This window comes from Micropterus dolomieu, linkage group LG23 (assembly GCF_021292245.1).
Source record: "Micropterus dolomieu isolate WLL.071019.BEF.003 ecotype Adirondacks linkage group LG23, ASM2129224v1, whole genome shotgun sequence".
Lineage (NCBI taxonomy): Eukaryota > Metazoa > Chordata > Actinopteri > Centrarchiformes > Centrarchidae > Micropterus > Micropterus dolomieu.
This window is the reverse complement of record NC_060172.1, coordinates 19,306,281-19,325,293: the sequence shown is the minus strand read 5'-3', so window position 1 is coordinate 19,325,293 and position 19,013 is coordinate 19,306,281. Positions and strand designations below refer to the sequence as shown.

General features: G+C 40.0%; 1 protein-coding gene across 6 annotated transcripts in view; it reads left to right on the top strand.

Annotated features, from left to right (window-relative positions):
• Nucleotides 1-19,013, top strand: part of LOC123962964 (replication protein A 70 kDa DNA-binding subunit-like) — a 40,003-nt gene that overhangs the window by 17,951 nt on the left and 3,039 nt on the right. For 4 of the 6 annotated variants that reach the window (XM_046039466.1, XM_046039467.1, XM_046039468.1 and 1 more), the window contains exons 11-16: nucleotides 2,079-2,215; nucleotides 2,784-2,932; nucleotides 6,130-6,259; nucleotides 14,360-14,536; nucleotides 14,672-14,779; nucleotides 15,005-15,091. In XM_046039466.1, coding sequence (XP_045895422.1) covers nucleotides 2,079-2,215; nucleotides 2,784-2,932; nucleotides 6,130-6,259; nucleotides 14,360-14,536; nucleotides 14,672-14,779; nucleotides 15,005-15,091 — 788 coding nt within the window. Of the gene's footprint in view, nucleotides 1-2,078; nucleotides 2,216-2,783; nucleotides 2,933-6,129; nucleotides 6,260-7,178; nucleotides 7,225-14,359; nucleotides 14,537-14,671; nucleotides 14,780-15,004; nucleotides 15,092-19,013 lie in introns of those variants that run through there. The other 2 variants (XM_046039471.1, XM_046039470.1) reach the window with 2 other exon arrangements.

Here is a 19,013-nt window from a genome sequence, read left to right as displayed (position 1 = left end):
ATTCACATGTACCCTTGTTAATGTTAGGGAACTGGTGTGTGTTGACATAACTCCAAAACTTCGTAGGCCCCTGAGCGAAGCTCCTGTCTCAAAGTAATGGATGATTGCATGGTGACCTTGTCGATAGAAGGGACATCTTCTTTTGCTCTGGAGGAAAAGAACCCTTCTGTTTCAACATTGAATGGCCCATTCACTGTTGAAACAGAAGGATCCATCCAATCAACAAGCAGAGTTCTCTTTCAATTCAGGATCAAAATGAAATCTGTCATCACATCAGTGATTTGTGCTGGTGCAATGCTTTTGCGTAGGTTTGGAAAATGCAGCATCTTGCCTGTGCTCAAGTCAGTTGTGAAAAGACCCAGTTTGACTTGGAATGCGCACGTCTGTTCCAGATGATCACAGACAGTTTTGTCTCTGCACTGTAGTCCCAAATTTCATTCATTCAAGTCATTCATGTGTTGCAATATGTTGCTCAGAAAGCAGACTTTGGCCATGAAGTGGTCGTTCAGCATTGTTTCCACATTTTTGTGCTTGCTACTGCGGAGGAAAGTTCACAGAAACGATTCAGTGCTTTGCCGTTGCTCAGCCAACTAATGGCACTGTACAAAAGCAGACAGTGATGCTCAGCAGACGTGTCTGAAAGTAGCTGTCGGAATAAGTGATGTTGGAAGCTTGATGTGGAGTGATTAATTATAGACATCACACTGTCCATTGTCGTTTTTTTAAGCTTGGTCTGTGCATGGCCGCACCAGGGTAATACGGCTGCGATCGTAAGATGCAGTCAAACTCTGCACTTCAGCGTCCCTCTCCTGTGATCCCTCTGGAAAGTTTGTTGGGAAATTTAGGTGTTTCTCAATGTGGTGCCTCTAAATATTATATTCTTTAACTAACTCCAAATATTATATTCTTGGTAACACTTTCTATGAAGGTCATCGCTATAATGACTTATCATACATTTATAACACAATATAATGCATCCATAAGACATTAACAATTGCTATAATCACTTACAAACATGCATTAGGTGCTATAGCAAAGTTAACAATGTATTATGACCTTTTGATTTAATGTTTTATAACTAATAGTAATACCAGGTTATATCAATGTGCACCAAGAATCTCCGACCATGTTCCATAACACATTATAACCACCAACTCTGCCTCGTTATAAGTACACTTTAGTCACTATTTAGAATTAGTGACATAAAATGGAATAATAGCTTATAGTAATGTTTAATATTATATAGCATGTCTTTGTTTGTTTTAAGTAAAGTGTTAAAATGTCCATCCCTGTATAATATATTACAGGTTGACATAATACCATATGAACAAATTATAAGAACTTATAACACGTAATTGTTTGCTTTAAGTAAAGTGACACACATTTTGCGCAGGAAAACAACTTTTATTTATATTTCTTCACTTGATGAACAATCTGTATGAATTTTGAACATTTTGCAGTTTAGCACAAAATACATCATAATTACATCAAGGAAACTCTTTCTCAGGTAGGCGAGAGATTGCACAAGAGAAGACCTGTTGCCAACCATATAACATCATGTAAGAAGTGGCTCAGATGTTGTCACAGATGAATGGCGAGCCTATGGACAGGCCCTAACAGATGTAGTGGACAATTGGAGCGCCTAATGCATGTCATTATAGCGATGACCTTAATAGAAAGTGTTACCTATTCTTTAACTAACGCAACACATCTGGAAACATCCTGCCTGGTCGGTACTGCACATGTTCAACTCTCAACAGATATGAGAAGGAAGTGAGATGGCTCACTTGTTAGCTAACTTCCATACACTAAACTGTATGTGGTTTATTCTTTTTTCATATCAGATTTATGTATCCTCTTGCTTCTGGGCTGGATGTGGCCCGCGGGCCACCAGTTGATTAGGCCCGATGTAGACTATAAGCAGGAGGCATTTTTATACTTTCATTTCAAAAGGCTCTCTTCACATAACACACTATCACTTCTTTTTTCTTAATGTACCTCATTGTGAGCATATTTGTCCACCTGTGTTCACAAGCTATCTATAGATGGAGATGTGAAATTACTTTCTCTGCCTCTAGATGTGATTGGAGTGTGTAAGAGTACGGAGGATGTATCCCGTATCACCACTAAGACGAGCAGAGAAGTCTCCAAGAGAGCCCTCAACCTAATAGACACAACTGGCAAAATGGTGACAGTCACGTTGTGGGGAGAGGAGGTAATAACTATAATCTCTCTCTTTCTTTCTCTGCTCTCTTCTCTGTATCCAGTGATGGATTTTCAATTTAACATAAAGACATGTGGAGCAGGCTGTAATTAATCGTGTGTTTATGAAGGTGCCCATCCGTGTATGTGCATACGCGTAACCTATCTCTGTGTGTGCTCTTGCATGCAGAGCCGTTTTGATTGGGTTTTCTGGGCTGTAAAATTTGGATCGGTCAAATCATTCCTGTGACCTTCAGGAGTATTTTGGACCAGAGTGCCTGATTTGAGACAGAAGGCTAAATAACTCTCGAATGTGCATGAAATGGCACTATTCTTCTCTAAGCTCATTCAATCTGCAAGCGCTAATCCCTCCTCTTTGCCAAAATCCAAAAATGACTTTCAAATTAACTTGTAGGTTGTCCAATTATAAAAGCAAACTATACCACATATTACTTTCTGGTCTCTCCAAGCTGCAGACTTAACATGTAAGAGACAATAACACAACTGCTTTTGTCGTCTCTTGTTCTCTATCTTCCTCTCCTCAGTTACTGTCTTTGACACAGTTTTTTTTCTCTCTTCAGGCGGAGAAGTTTGACGGCTCTAGGCAGCCTGTGGTCGCCATAAAAGGGGCTCGCTTGTCTGATTTCGGGGGCAGATCTCTCTCTGCTTTGTTCAGTTCAACAGTCATGGTCAACCCAGACATACCGGAGGCCTTTAGACTAAGGGGCTGGTGAGTCATGCTGGTGTGCACGAATACACCAATGCTCACACACACACACATTCATAAACACACACAGAATTATTCACACATTGTGGTAATGCTGCTATGTACCGTGCACATGGAATTTATCGCAAGACACGATTATATGTAAACAGGCAGACAAATCACTCTATAAATAGAGAAATGTTATCTCCTTGTTGCTTTAATGCTTATATACGTAAAACAACCTATGACAAATACTAAACACAGGGCATTCTCACACATGCACGCACAGACGAACAAACCTAAGTGCAAAGCCCTGATGATCATGTGTCAGGAAACTGGTGGCATGTACCTCCTCAGTCCCAGCAGGACTCTAGACAGGATTAGATGGAGGGAATAACAGAAAAGCACAGCTATTTCTGGATTCCAGCTCTGAACTGCTACTGTACGTGCACAGAAAGATGGAGACACGTTGAGCCGCATCAAACTGGATTCTTATTAGCAGTTCCTGTGGAGAGAAGAATTATGACTCATTCACTCATTAAGGCTGTTCCCAAGTTTGGCCACCGCTGAAATATGAATGCGTTTTTTCCTCTTCTATTTTTTTCAATGTGTGTGTCTGTGTATACATATCAGTGCTTCAGTGTGCATGTGATTGCCTGTGTGTTACACTGAGAGCTATTCTTAGGCAGAAAATTGCATCAAACTGCATCAAACAGCGCTCTCACAGCTTCAAAGTGTGAATACAGTAAATAAAGGCGTGTTTGTTAGTACCTGTGGGCATTGTTCTGTTCACTCTTTCAGTTGTTAATGTCTGGTTTATAAATTTGGTTAATTACTCCATTAAAGGGACTATATGTACGTTTTTCAATGAAATTAATCAAATTTTCATTGCCTTATTGTCATTGGGCTCAAAACTCTCACTTAGAAAAGAAGCACATGCCTGTTTTCTCCGTTGCTTGCATCAGCCACTATTCTGCTTTTAAGGTTGGGACTCCAGGTCGGATTCAGCCCTGTGCGCGCTCCCGAGCCTCTCTCAGACTACAGCAACAACACCGCAGCTAATGACATGCAGTCCACTAACACCATCAAACAACCGGCTCCACGTACAGAACAACAATAAAGGTTTATGTGCAGAAGCCCATCAGACCAAACAGGTTCAGATGATGTCGAGTAAGAATAAAGTGAGCATTAGTAAAGCTGGAGAAACACAGAGAAAGTCATGTTAGCTCGCAGGCTAACGCTATAGTAGCTCGGACCTGCCGCTGTTTGCTTCGTAACATTCAGTTTATGTTTATTGTGGTTTTTATATACAGTCTATGGATTTTACCAATAACGTTACTCAGGTACACAGCTTCTCCACCTCAGTCGCTATAACTAACGTGACCCACATAACCTAAAACACTGCAACAAAACGGCCACAACAACCCAAAGGAAGAGCCATCCACTATCACTTGTTAACGTTACAGTAAGGTAAGTTACTGCGGTCTAACTGTTATAAAGTGTGACACAATCTCATTATAATATTCATTCCAGCTCACTAACCGTTTCATTATCATCCAATACATGTAGCTGTGCTGACATTGCCTCCGGTGAAAGATTCACAGATAGTAAAGATTACTAAACTACTGAAAAGCAGCAGGTGAGCTAACGATGTAGCTCATCGGCTAAATGCAGTAAATGTAACGTTATCATGTAACGAGCATGGATTAGTGTTGCATGCAGCTGATAAAACTATTAATGTAACGTTGCAGTGGGAGTTTACCTGACTTTTCAGCTCTGTCTGTTCTCCCTGTCTGTCTATAGCCGCTGTCATTCTGCCTTTTTTCGGGAGTATTGTGCCGATATGCGGCTCGCTGCTCTGAATGTAAGGTACGGCACTGGTGTTGATCTGCCTCTGAGACGCGAACGTTGAAGTAACAGAGCCTGAACATGTCTGGAGAAAAGCCACAGCCTGCATGCTGGTGTTCCTGCGTTTATTGTGGTATTTCTGTATGAAAGTGGTCGTGTTTCAGAGTATGCTTGCTCATGAGTTCAAGCGAGCACGCGTACGAGCACACACCTAGTTCCAATCTTAGAAACACACCGCTAGTGGCTGCTGAAAACTACATAATGCCCCTTTAACAATTGATTTTGACCATTTTTGTGTGTGTTGCATTAGTTGTAGCAGGTGTGTGTGTATGGGGGGGGCTCCATTGCTGCAGCTTTAATCTTGGTCTTATTAGTCTCTGGTCAATACACCATCTCATCCTGACATTCAAAGGGCTAAATAACTAAAAACCAGCACTCCTCCTTCCTTTCATTCCTCCTTCCATTCTTCTCTAATCCCTGGCTTTTCCCCCTGATCTCTGCTGCTGCTTGGTCCTCTCTGCAGTTTACATGCTGACAGCGGTGAAGGAATAACAATGAATGTTTTTCAAGGAGCAGACAGCTGTTTCCCACTCCTTTTTTAACATTTAGGCAAGAGACAAGGAGTATCTGTCTGACTCTAGTTCCTGTGGCGATGTTGTGCTTTGTGGGATTGTTTTGACCAGGCTTGCTTGCATAATTGAGGGAAACTGATGAATTTGGAAGATGCCTTGATTAGATTGCTCTTCTCATCTAGAATGCAGAGCCGGAGTCACACTGATGCATTAAGATTTAAAGAGAATATTAAAAAGGTAGATGAATGAATAGATGGAGTGGGTAGACAAAAAGAGACTGACAAGTTTTGTTTTTCTTTTTTTACCCCAGTGAAGAAACATATATGGACTGAAATGTATTTGTCCATGATGGATAGCCATATGTCAGATAAAATAGATTGCAGGATACAGATGCAGTGGTTGTAAATCAATTTAGGGATTAAGGGGGTAATTCAGTCATTGCTGAAGATGGCTTCTTTAAATAATGTCAGATACAGTGCAGTGTGTTAGACAGTGCAGTATCTCCTTCACAGGAAAGTCTTTTAATGTGACACAGATCACTAATACTGGTGGTGAATTTTGTGTAGTTAAATCACCTCAGTATTCAGGGATCATTAGTCGCCTTCTCAAGCACGCTCTGTTTGTGTTTTTCCATTTGACTCAAAAAACCCTCCTTTCCTTTTCTTTTTTGTTTTAGTCTTGCTACACTCTAAACTCTGTGTATATTTCACATGTATTTGTCTTTGTTTTGGTAACCAAGTGTGTTTGTACATACATTCATTTGCACATATGTGCCTCTGTGTTTTCAATGTCTAACTTTAGGTATGACCGGGAAGGCTGTGCGCTCAACAGCCAATCCCTGACAGAGATGAGGTCAGTGGGAAGCAGATCAAAGATGGACTGGAAAACACTCAGTGACGTTAAGAACGAACAAATGGGACACGGAGAGAAGGTACTGCATACATACATATGCAAAGTGAATGAGCAGTGAATGAGCAATCTAAATCAAATGAATATTTGGGTTGACCTCCCTTTGCCTTCAACACAGCATCAATTCTTCTAGGTACACTTGCACATTGTTGAAGAAACTCAGCTGGTAGGTTGACCCATACATTTTGGAGGACTACCCACAGTCCTCCTGTGGATTTAAGTAGTCTCAGTTGCTTCGCTCCTGAAATGTAATCATATTTAGTAAGGAGTTCTTAATAACTTTCGCCAAATATTTGGGATCGTTTTCAAGCTGCAGAATAAATTTGGGGCCAATCGGAAGCCTCCCTGATGGTATTGCAGGACGAATAAGTATCTGCTTGTACTTCTCAGCATTTCATCCTACATATTGAATTGGTGATCAATAGCACCTGTTTGGTATAATTGTTTAATCATACGCCTGACAATACGCCTACAAAATCCCTGACTTTGTGCAAGTGTACATAAAAGGATGGATGATGTATTTGAAGGTAAAGGGTGGTCACACCAAATATTGATTTGATTTAGATTGAACTTCTGTTCACCCACTTCGTTTGTTAATTGACAAAAATTATCTATTAACATATCTATTTCGAAAGAATTCTTCTTTTACAACACAACCATGTAGCATTCATCTAAAAAAAGAGGTCTGTATAAAATGCACTGAGATTCAAAAGAGAGAAAAGTGAGTCTTTAAAGAGTTGGTTCACCTAAATTACATTTCAGAGTAAGACATCTTAAGACCAGCCAGAGGACATCAAGATCACTTCCATGAGTAGACCCCGCTAGGGTATATGAGAAAATGTTTTTTTGTAATTTGGATTATTTGACCCTTAAAAGAAAAACATACCGTAAAACAGATATTTGTCATGTCTTTTTAATTTCTGGGCCCTTTTTGATATCAGATGCTGTTTTCTTTTGGATATCTGGCCTTACAAGGAAATGCAACTCGTGAGTTACTTTCATCATTGATTGATTTGATAATTATTATTTTGGTTAATTGATTAATTGTTTTGGTCTGTAGAAAATGTAACAGTTTTCCCCCAGCCCAAAGTGTCACCTTTCTTAGATGTCTAGTTTTGCCTAACCAACTGTCCAAAACCCAGAGATATTCACTTAATAAGGAGGAATGTTTGCTAGACAATAGTATCAGATTGATTTTATGTTAAGACTATTCAATCAAAGTCTACAATGAAACTATGGCCAAGTCTGTTCAGACATCAGATTAGAGCTCATACTTTATTAATACACTATGGATAGACTTAGTCTTTATATAAATAACTTGAAGATTTAAACTAAGGTTCTCTGTCTTGATTTCACTGATTGTGTTGCATTTATTGTGTTTTTGTTTGGTTCTAGATTGATTTAGGCACATTAAAGGGCCAGAATGTAAGAACCACAAGCTACTCTGACACTAATTATGAAAAAAAAACTCATTTTACTTAATATGTTTAATATGGATGTGTAGTAGTGAACAGGTTTTGATATGAGGTAGAAAAGCCACAAGGTGTGCAACTGCAGAAAGTAAATTTCGTTATTTGTGTTGCAGTTTTAGTCAGATCTCTGAGCCAGTTCTTCATGAAAACCTTGGCTGGAAGCAGATTTGCAATGTGAGTCAGAAAATCATTCCCTCACTTGGGCAGCTGGCTACTGTTTGAAGAAGAATGAAAGAAACCCTTACAGATATGTAACATCAGCATAGCTACAGTACAGACGGGTTTGATAGCAGAACATCTTTCAGCGTTGTAAGACAAGCACAGTAAACAATGGGTTTTGGTGTCAGTCCCTGAGAATCAAAGAGTTAGAGCTTTACTGTTTTGTACCAAAGTTTCGCAGTCACACAGGGACACATCCGTCATGTTGACGGACTTTGACACCAAGAGCGTTACTCAGATTTTCTTGACTTCTTTCTCTTACCTGCTCTTGCCACCCTATCACTATGGCTTGTTCTCTAGCTACACATGCAGTATAACCCACGTCTCACTTCAACTGTCAGAACATTTTGGAATATTTAAGATATCACAAAGTAGAAATTGACATCAGGCATGTAAAACAACCCTTGCTACTAAACATTACCGGGTCATAATACATAAGTTAAGTAGTGCTGACTTTTTTGTTTAGCCATATAGAGATTACACTGAAGGGTCCTTATTTCAAACTATTTTGTGAACATGGATTTAGTGATTTTTTTTTTTTAACTGACCACTTCTCAGTTACATTTAGTTTTAGACAAACAAATTTCCACAATCAGCCTTCTATTTATTGGAAAATAGCAGCTCTAGGCTGTGCCTTGCTATGACTTCATGGATTAGATTTGTTGTACTCTTGTATCAACTGAGGGAAGGAGATAGCAAATCACATACTAGCTGTGCTGATTGAACTGCTGGAGACTGTTGGAGGAGCATGTAAGAACTCTCAAATTGAACCATGTGCCATTTTAAGAAGTATCATCGCACAGAATTATCATGCGTTCACCTAAAAGTGGAGTGCATATAAGTGGTATGTGCCAAACTTTCTGTCTAATTAATTAGGTTTATCTACGACAAGTCTCCCTCATCCCTAACATTTAATGAGAAGCCACTTAAGAGTAGCTTCAAGATCAATTTTGTTTCTAATAAAAATGTCTAATTATGTCTTGGAGGTGGAGGAAGCCTATAGGGCATAACATTACCAGAAGTAAAGTGAAGACGGAGAATGTGGGAGAGTGAGAGACATAAGCTTTATGTCACTTACAAACCTGCATTGAAGGATGGGGGGGCGGTAAAAGTGACGAGGGGTATTGAGAAAAGGTTACAGATACAGGAATGGTTAACAGGAAGATGTAGGGAAAGGAGCTGAAAGGTGAGAATGTGTAAATAATTCAATCAAATTTTTTTCCTTTTTCCCCCCTTCCCTTATTCTCTTTGTCTTCTCCTCGTTTCTCTCTCTGCCCTGTGTACCCCCAACTGTTTCTGTAATTGAACGGCTTTAAGGAGGTTGTCTATCACATACTCTGAGGCTGCAGCTTTGGTAATAATAATGGAATCCAAAACATTAGCTTCAAGTTTGAAGGAATCTAATTTGACATTCTACCTGTATGCCTCCATGTATGTGCGTGACTGTGAATCTATTAGTGTGTGTGTGTGTGCGCGCATGCGTGCGTGTGTGGGTGGATGTAAGTGTACAAGCCGTTTCTAATTAATGTAGCAACGTGTGTTGGGGTTTTGGGACAAGCATTAAAGTTGGCATGTGCAGCCACGTCAATTATGTGAAGTAGATTTTCACTTGGTTGCCCTTCCACATACAAATTTTAATTGCATTTAGGTGCCAGAAGGTGACACAGGGATTTGGTGTGATAAGAATGAAAACTATTTCCAGAATTATGTGTGTTTATGTGTGCATGTGTATGAATCTTTAGGTAAGTCTGCACACACATTTTTGTGTTAGTGTGTCTGTGAGTGTTTTTGTGTGCTGCATTAGTCATGCTGCTCTTCTAGGTTCTCCTCAGTGTGCTTGAGGTTAAGACTTTGCCCCAAGGCTTCTGTGTATGCACTGGAATACAGAGGGAGAAGAGGGGAAAAAAACAGAAAAGGCAAAGGGGAGAGATGATGACAAATGCAGGGGGATTTATTAAGTGTGGTCTAGTTGTGATGGAATCGCTATGGTCCAGATCCTGCTGACCTCACATTCTCTGTAGCATCAGCCAGCATCACATGCCCTCAACAAGCTCTCAAATGTCCTGTTCTTTTCTTCCCGCCACGTCCACCCTCTTACCACCTTCCCCACCCATCGCCTTCCCACCTCTCCCGCCTTCCAGCGCTCCAATCTGCCCAAGTCTGCAAAATGTGATGAGGCAGGCATGCGGGCGGAAACATAGGAGTGGAGTGTTGTGGGAGAGAGGGCTGTTGCTAACGGGAGAAATTCTCCTAATTAAAAAAACCTCCTTAGTAAGTGTTTCGGAGGGGTTCTTGCTGTGTGGCATGGGTACTGGGTAGATGGATGGGTGGACAGATTATGAGGCTGTGAGTCAGTGTTAGCTAGCGGGAAGAAAGTGTCAAAGAGCTCTAAGTCTGACTGACAGTCTCTGCAGAGGTCGTGGGGACACCGGGCAGCATCAACCATCTCACAAGGGATGCAGAGAACACAATGGCCTTTTTCACATTCACTGCTCTTACTGAACACTTTACAGAAAGTGTGGGTTGTACAACGCAGGAACAGCATTACTCAGTCAGTGTGTGTGAATTTGGCCAGCGTCCTAGAGAGACTCTTTGATAGACTCATTTAGGCCAACATTAGTAATGAGTCTGGCCCAGCTCTAGCTTGTAGTTGTTGTTTAGAATGCATTTTAAAGCATTTCATTTTAAATTCTGGCTGTAATTCCAACATCTTGTTTAAGGCCTGATGTCCTGGTAGAATAAATACCCTGTTGTGAAGCTAAGAAAAAGGATTTTCCTGTGGTTTCTTACATGTGTATGTATATGGTATTTATCGCCTTGTGCTCGCACACGTGTGTCTGTTTATATCTCGTGTGCGTATATGCATGCAGACGTGTGCACGTGTGTGCCTCTTCCCAATGAGACACATCTTCTTTGTACATTCTTTATATTTATATTTATGGAAATCTGATGCTGTGCTTCTCCACTGAATAAGAGAATAGCCCTTTCCGCCCCAGAATTAGCATTTCTTTCCTTTTTAACAGTTGATTTTTAGCAGTGTGAGTTCTGCCTCTTAAGGTGCTAATATCTGTTTAAATTACTGCAACAGCTCTGCATTTTAAATCGATTCTTTTTTACTGTGTACTAATTTAAATTCACAACTGAAGGAAGTTCAGCTCATTGTATCTGTATTGCAGATGTGTAAGTTTGCGTCTTTGCATATAACCTTGCATGTTAGTCATGTGAACGTGTCTGTGGGCTGTGGGTATTAGCACAATTTATGTATTAGAGAGGGAGAGAGATTCGTCTCATCTCGCATCTATTATGCATAGAATTCTCAAACTCCCTCTGCTCTCTTTTTAAACTGTTCCAAGATTGTTTGGAAGTCAAATAGAGATGTGTAAACAGTGCGCATCTACCAGCTAGACTGACTTGTTGGCAACAGTTTTACTGATAATGCCAAGTGTGATCTAAGTTTATTTTTATTTTATTTAATGTTTCTCTTTTCACCCTAAGCCGCTTATTGGAGTTCTTAAAACTGTTGAAGGATGTCCTGCCTGCACTAGAAGGAGCACTTTTGCTCCTCCTCGTCTCTTACATTTTATTTGTCACTTCAGTTTGATTTTTAGTTTTGTTGACATTTGCTGTGCGCTGCAAAGTTTTGATTTAAAAATACCAGTAACGGTAATACAAGAAAAGGCCAAAAGAATAGTCACACCATTTGGATGAGAACAGAGCATCCACCTGAGATTTTTCACCCAAAGGTTTGATGAGTTAATGTTTCTTTTTTATTTTGATGTGTTTGACTGTATCCCAGAGCTGTTTAATGGGACTGATATCACAACATTGTCACAAACCATTCCCGCACACTTTCTGAACTGATGGTAGCATTATCTTGTTCACAGTACATATTACCTGAAGCTACACGGTGGTCACGAATGAATGAACGTGGCCCGTACAGTTGTTACCATGCATGCCATGCATCACCTCACGTGGTTGACGACACACTCTGTCGACCTTGTTGTGGTTGAAAAAACCTTGTCTGGTCTGATGATTCCCACTTTCAGTTATCGGCGGGGGGTTTTTTCACTGATGTTCCTTTACTCACTGGAAACATGTTTTAATTTATGGCGGACAGGAGAGCTACCCATTGAGGTAATCTGCTGTTGTACCCTAACAGAAAAACTTTTGAAGCATTGTGTGTTCTGAAATTGGTCATCGTACCCAACCACTATTTTGTGATTTTGACTCTTGTGATTACTCATTGTGTTCTTATGGCCTGAGCCACCTGGCGTCTTGTTCATCTACCAAGATGCAGCCTCCTACACAGCAAAGGTTTTCATGAGGTGTCTTGTTCCAGTCAATTCATTTTATACTTTTAAGATAGTTGCTTTTGAAAAACAGTCTTTGCAGTGCTTGTTCTTCTGACACACATAAACAGGCATTTTTGAAGTATGTAAAATCATAGCTGTTTCTATCCTGTTAATGTAATTGCATGTACAGATAGAAAAAGATGATCCACTTCCTTTGTAGTGCAGGATTTCTTTTTGTGACCATCCTGGCTCAAATTGAGACGAAGATGGTGTTTTAATTGTAAAGAAAATGTGTTTTTTAGAAGTCCTGTTGTGAGCACATGAGTGAAGCAGTCACACATCTAACTCTTATTTACAGTATTCATTTCAGGTGTCCTTACACATGCAGCCTGACATGACAAGCTGTCTGTACAGTAGAGTAGGCTTGAACTCTTCATGCAGATTTTTATTCACGTTATAAGTGCGTCTAAGACTCAGATGGGTATGTTCTGAATACCCTGTCACAAGCATGGGTCACGTTAACCGAATATTCTGTCATTTACTGAATTATTTTAACAATGATGGATCTAAAGGCTGTCTGGCATATTGACAGATTAAGACTAAGGGCGATCGACCGTGATGCAGGCAGTTCTTACTATAAGCAACCACCAACACATTCAAAGGAGAAAGTTGCCAGTTAAACAGGGATCCATAACACTGGTACCCGGACTCTTAATCTGTCATGAGTTTATTCCTCCTGCGGCAGTTGTCCTGTGTCAGTTTGCAACATTTCTGGTGACTTGAATTATGCTTTTGAGGGCCAATGTTAATTAGTTAGTGAATCATACTGCCACATTGTCTTTTTCTCCCAGCTCCAGCGGGAGCGATTTCACTGTTGCAATTCCAGTTGCCAAAGTGATATATTTAATCCATTGCTCTTGAATTATGTCAGGATTTGGTTAAGGCGGCATGATGTTCCCTTCACATTCTCTATGCTGGAGCCAACCAGGTTTCACTAAGTGTAAAAAAAAATAAATAAATAATAATAACAATAAACTAGAACTGCAAGCAAGCGGGGTCCAAGCCCCCCAGCGAGTGGGGAGTACTAACTTTTATCAGCTTGGTCCAGAGAATGGTCCGTGTCAAGTTTGGTGCCGATCGGACTTGCAGTTTCAGAGGAGTTAATTAAAATAGTTTTCGTGATTTTGCAAAATGAAAAGGTCATCGCACAGAGGCGTGTCCTATGCTATAGGATTTAACAGCATCCCACAAACACCTAGATATGAGGTTTATGAATGTGCGATATACTGTCGCGTAGTTATGAGGCAAAATGTCCTTTGGTTCAAAATGTGAACAGGATTTTCCCACGGCATTTGAGCTTTGATTATAGCACCACCTATAAGTCGATTGCACCAAATTTTTCAGGTGTCATCAGGGGACCATGGGGAACAATTGACCCAAATTTGGTATGAATCGGACTTGTGGCTATGGAGATATAAAATGTATGTAAGTGAATGTTTTGGTGTTTTTTGTTTTGTTTTCAATAACAGCGCCACCTATGGGCACATTAGGGTGAACTTTGGTCCATGGAGTCAGGAGAGCATCCTGAACAATTCGGCTCAAGTTTCATGTCAATGGGACTTGTGGTTATAGAGGAACAAATATTTTGTGTTAAATAGCGCCACCTAGGGGCTAATTGCACCAGTGAACGGATGAATGATTTCTGACAGAGACAGGTATATAGGCAGGTGTGTGTGTGTGTGTGTGTGTGTGTGTGTGTGTGTGTGTGTGTGTGTGTGTGTGTGTGTGTGTGTGTGTGTGTGTGTGTATATATATATTTATATATAAAGATTTTTGTTTGACTTGTCAATGTTACACACACACATAAATTACAGTACAAATGTTTTCTGTAATTAAATGATGGTGTTTAAGGTTCATTTGGTTCTGAAGATTTTTCCAGTTTGTAACTTGATTTGCAGGTTAGATTTATCCTCAGCACAATATTGTGTAAGGGGGGCAGCACCTACAAATTAACTGCAGCCTCTTACACTTTCAAATTGTAGCAGTTTGATGTGATTTGGTATTTTTTTTTTATTGATTCACAGCTCTATCCCCATAATTAGATTTCTTCCTCTCCCATTTTTGAATCTCTCTTCTCAGGCGGACTATTTCAGCTGTGTGGCAACAGTGTTGTACACTCGTAAGGAGAATTGTCTGTACCAGGCCTGTCCATCTGCAGACTGCAACAAGAAGGTCATAGACCAACAGAACGGACTGTACCGCTGCGAAAAGTGTAACAGAGAGTTCCCAAACTTCAAATACAGATTCCTACTTTCTGTAAGTGCACACCATTAATGCTATTTGTCATTCATGCAATGCTGCTGACTTTGAGGAATACTATAACTTATAATCGCACATACACACATGAATAATCTCTTGTCCCTTCATCATCTCTGTCTGTCTGACTCTCAGGCTAACTTAGCAGACTTCGGGGATAACCAGTGGGTGACATGCTTCCAGGAGACAGCTGAGGTCCTGTTAGGTCACAGTGCAGAAACACTGGGACAGCTCAGAGACACAGTGAGGCATACACGCGCGCGCACACACACACACACAAACACAAAAACACACAGACATGGGTATACGACCACACACAGTTCTCCTTAAACTAGTTTGTTCAAATCTGACAACAAAATTGCCTTTACAATTTTTCCAGGAGGAACTTTAACAGACTACTACCTGTAAATCACTGACCGTGACTTTGTATATACCTCTTTTGTGTGTGTTTTTGTGTGTGTTCCTGAGGATGAGGCTGCATTTGATGAAGTCTTTCAGAAAGCCAACTTCACAACTCACATCTTTAAAAACAGAGTCAAGCTGGAAACGTACAACGTAAGTAGCTATAAATGGGAGCACAATGGGATTTGATACAATGCCGTGCAATTTAGTTTCCCAGGAACAAAATAGCAGAATATAATGACATACAATGGTGCTCATCATTGTCCTGCAAGCTGTGAGAATATTTTCAGTGATCTCTGCCTTGCAGGAATACTCGACCCTAATTGGCTAGTGCATGTCTGTTACAAACAGCTGTCTTATCGCTGTTCTGAACAAATACACCAGCAGTCATTTTTATTTCTCTCATACACGAATAATGGTTCTGGAAAAATGGGCATTCATAATAACCAAGATTGCAAACAAGTGCCATTGTTGCAAAAACAGTAAATGGTCTCCATTTAGGGTCAATTTCACAATCCAGCCAAAAAGTAGGAACCAGCTATGTTATATAGACCTAAGCTTTGGTTGCGTGTGTGTGTGTGTGTGTGTGTGTGAGAGTGTGTGTCAGTTGTAATTTTAATTTGCCACATTTAAGATTTGACACCGGATTCTTTATTTGTCAGATCTAAGTAGCAGTTTCTCTGTCAGGTTTTCTGGGGTTTCAACATGATGAGACTGCAAAGCCTGCAGGGTTTACAGATTTAGTATTTTGTTTGGCGCAAAGTATTTACTGATCAGAAGCAACCATGTCAGAGATGATAGGGATGCTTTCCAAATAGTGAATAACATAAAGCGGTACAAGGAGCTTGCTTGATTAAAACCTTCACAGTGAATAATACAAAGAAAAAGTAAACATTCACTGTTTTATGTAAAGGATCCACTGGTGTGAAAGCTTAATGCAGTGAGGTGTGTTGTTTTAATTAATGGGCTGCATGCCAACCATGAATATGTAACAGCCAGACTCGTCGTCACTTATTATCTTCCGCTGAACTGCGGTGCCAAGCATGTAAAGCCACAAAACAAGATGCACAAAATGCAATATACTCACACAATGTCAGTCACACAACATAAATCCAAAATCATTTCAATTAGTATCACAGTGACAAGGGAGTTGTTATGTAGCCAGTGCGCTTTGGATAACAGAAAACAAAATACAGCTGTGGATTCGTTTCTCTTAATTAGGCACTAATTAGCATTTAGTTATTGTCTGTCTAAGCCTAATTAGCTTAATTATTCAGAGGCTAATTTGCTACTAGGGGCACATACCGAGAGTCTGAGTAGAATGATTGAGATGTAGTATGAGCTCTGAACGGTCTCTGTCCTGACCTCAAGGAAACCCTATGCAGAGTTTACAAGCCATTCTTCATAGTTAGAAAAATAATGTAAAACCTTTTTGATGGGGAGTTACACAAAGTCTAGGGAAAGTATTGCCGGTCCAGTCTTTATACACACAGATGCATAGTTCCTGTTGCTGCAGTCTAATTTAACACATGAAGTGAAATGAGCTGGACTGTTAACAGTAAATGTCAGCATGCTACTGCTACTTACCACCACTAACAGATGCTGGAGACAGCAGTTTCATTACAGCCCACAATACAGAAGTGTCGGTCAGACCAAACAACATGCTGATGATTTCCTTTTATTACAGCCTTAGCCTTGAGTGGAGCCCAAAATACAGTTTGTCGTCAGGGCTGCATTACAGGAAGAGTCATGGGTCATCACTTTGGGCGCAAGAATATTCTCGGTAAATCATCCTCTGAGGACCAGAAAGGTCCACGACAAGCATGGCATGGCAATCTGGACATAAAGTGCAAGCCAGGCAGACTGACAGTCATCACAATTCACAGGCCTGGCAAAAAATGGAAATGTAAAATAAAAAGCACATGTTATAGCCAGTAATCTACTGTACAACTGAAAAGCTTTCTCACATTCAAAACAACTGAGTGATCACTTCCATCAGTCACTTCCCTGAGCATGAATGCAGGTTAGAAATATGACCAGCTTAACACTACCCACACCAAATCAGTTTAACACAACAATCCATGAATGAATTGTACAACAAGGCACAATAAGCACTTGACATTAAAACCTGTATGTGCCTCAAATGCATTACACTCGCCCAAATCTACATCTATAATGGTTAAAAATGTGTTCTAGTTGTTTAATGAATTCAACTGTAAGAAAGATAAATGACTTCCAGTTAACAGTTAATTTGGATCAATTTCACCTGTTAATCACACATCAAAGTTGATACCAGTGCTGAGACTGCCATTCAGTTACAGAATCACTACTGTAAGTTTCCTGTACCTTTTTTTTTAAAATATATTTTACATATTCATTAATTAACTCACATTTATGTCGTGTTGTAGAAAGGCACAAGACGTGATCTAAAGCCAAACATGAACAATGTAAAATGCAGTATTCCACAAAGTAGAGAAAATGATCTCTGAGCAGAAACACACTCTGAACAAGGCTTATCAATGTATTCAGAGTTATTTTCAGTGGGTGTCAGTCAAAGTTTACTGTTTTTCTTTCAAAGCCTGTGATTCAAAAAGACGACTGCAGAACGGAAAGAGTGTCTGTGATTCACCCGCTCAGTGCGTCTTTCTAACTCAGGCTCAGTTCTTTCCCATAGACTTGTGAGTGTGACACAAGGCAGAAAGATAAGACATCTACCAGTGTTTTCATAAAAATAGAATAATGTAATGAAATGTCAGAGCTTAGCAAGATTAATGAAGTTACAAAATTTGTGCGTTGTCATTGTTCATAACAAGGATGGGAGAGGAAGAACACTTGTGCTTAGGATCATATTGTAATGTTATGGCTTGAACTTCCCTTGCACATAAACTCAAGTTTGTATAATTTTAGGGCAGAGCAAAGGTGATAAACTGCTGATTTTTAGACTTAACATGCCCAGTGCATTCAAATCCCCACAGATTAAGGAGAGTGTGCAGTGAATCAGACACTTGTGCTGCAGACCCCAGTGTAATAGAGGCCCATCTCACTCAGCCACAGGTGGAGTTAATGGAATTCAGATGATGGTGATGATCAGATTTGGCCTGCAGGATTAGATTTACTGAGCACAAATGAGTGTTTTTTTTTCACATAACCATCTAATTTGCATTTGTTTAAATGGCAATCTAAAACAATTGATGAACGTACAATCTGGAAATGTATATCTGATTTCCAACCAATAACTAGATACAGCGTTCTGAGTCGAAGTCTTGGTGAGTCTATTCACTTCAATGCCAGGCTCAATGGCCGTTTGTCTTAAATCTGTTATAAAGTATTAGTAATATATGTATGTAGAGGTCTAAGAGTGTGTGTGTGTGTGTTACCTGTTGTCTGCAGGAGGGTTTTAAGTGGTGTGTGCATATCTCTGTGCTTGTGTGTGAGTACCATCCGTCTGTCTGAAGTGAATTAATTGATTTTGTCTCAATGAATACATTAGTGTCAGCGGGGACCTGTTTTTCCTGCCTTATGTTAACAGACAGGCCATTGAGAGTCACACACACACTGATCACACTCACTTTATATCATCACCTAACCACACTCGCAGGCCTTGTCAACATTACATTCAGGTCTTTCCGCTGTCCCATGTGAAAAAGGATTGAGGAGATTCTTATATGGCTGAAGGTGAACACGTCTTGTGTAGATGATAACACAGAAATATTCAAAGAAGCTGTCAAAGCCTAAGGAATGTGATAATTTACTGTATTTCTGTTACTTCTTGTTTAACTTGTATCTGACAATGAGCACTTAAGACGGGGTGAGTGAACAAATGAACAAAGACACAGTAGTAAATTAGTCCTGCAGCTGAAGTCATCATTAAGTTTGATTTTTATTGAGACAGGAATGTTAATTCAACATGATGGAAGGTAGTTTGTAGTGCTGCTGAGAAAACAGGGCTGCTATATTGTAATTAGTGCTGTTACTGTATTTTGTCTTTCATGTGTAATGTCACATTCAGCGAAGGTGCCAAATTTTTAATTTGATAGATCAATAGAAAATGATAGCTTTAGTCTACTGCACACCA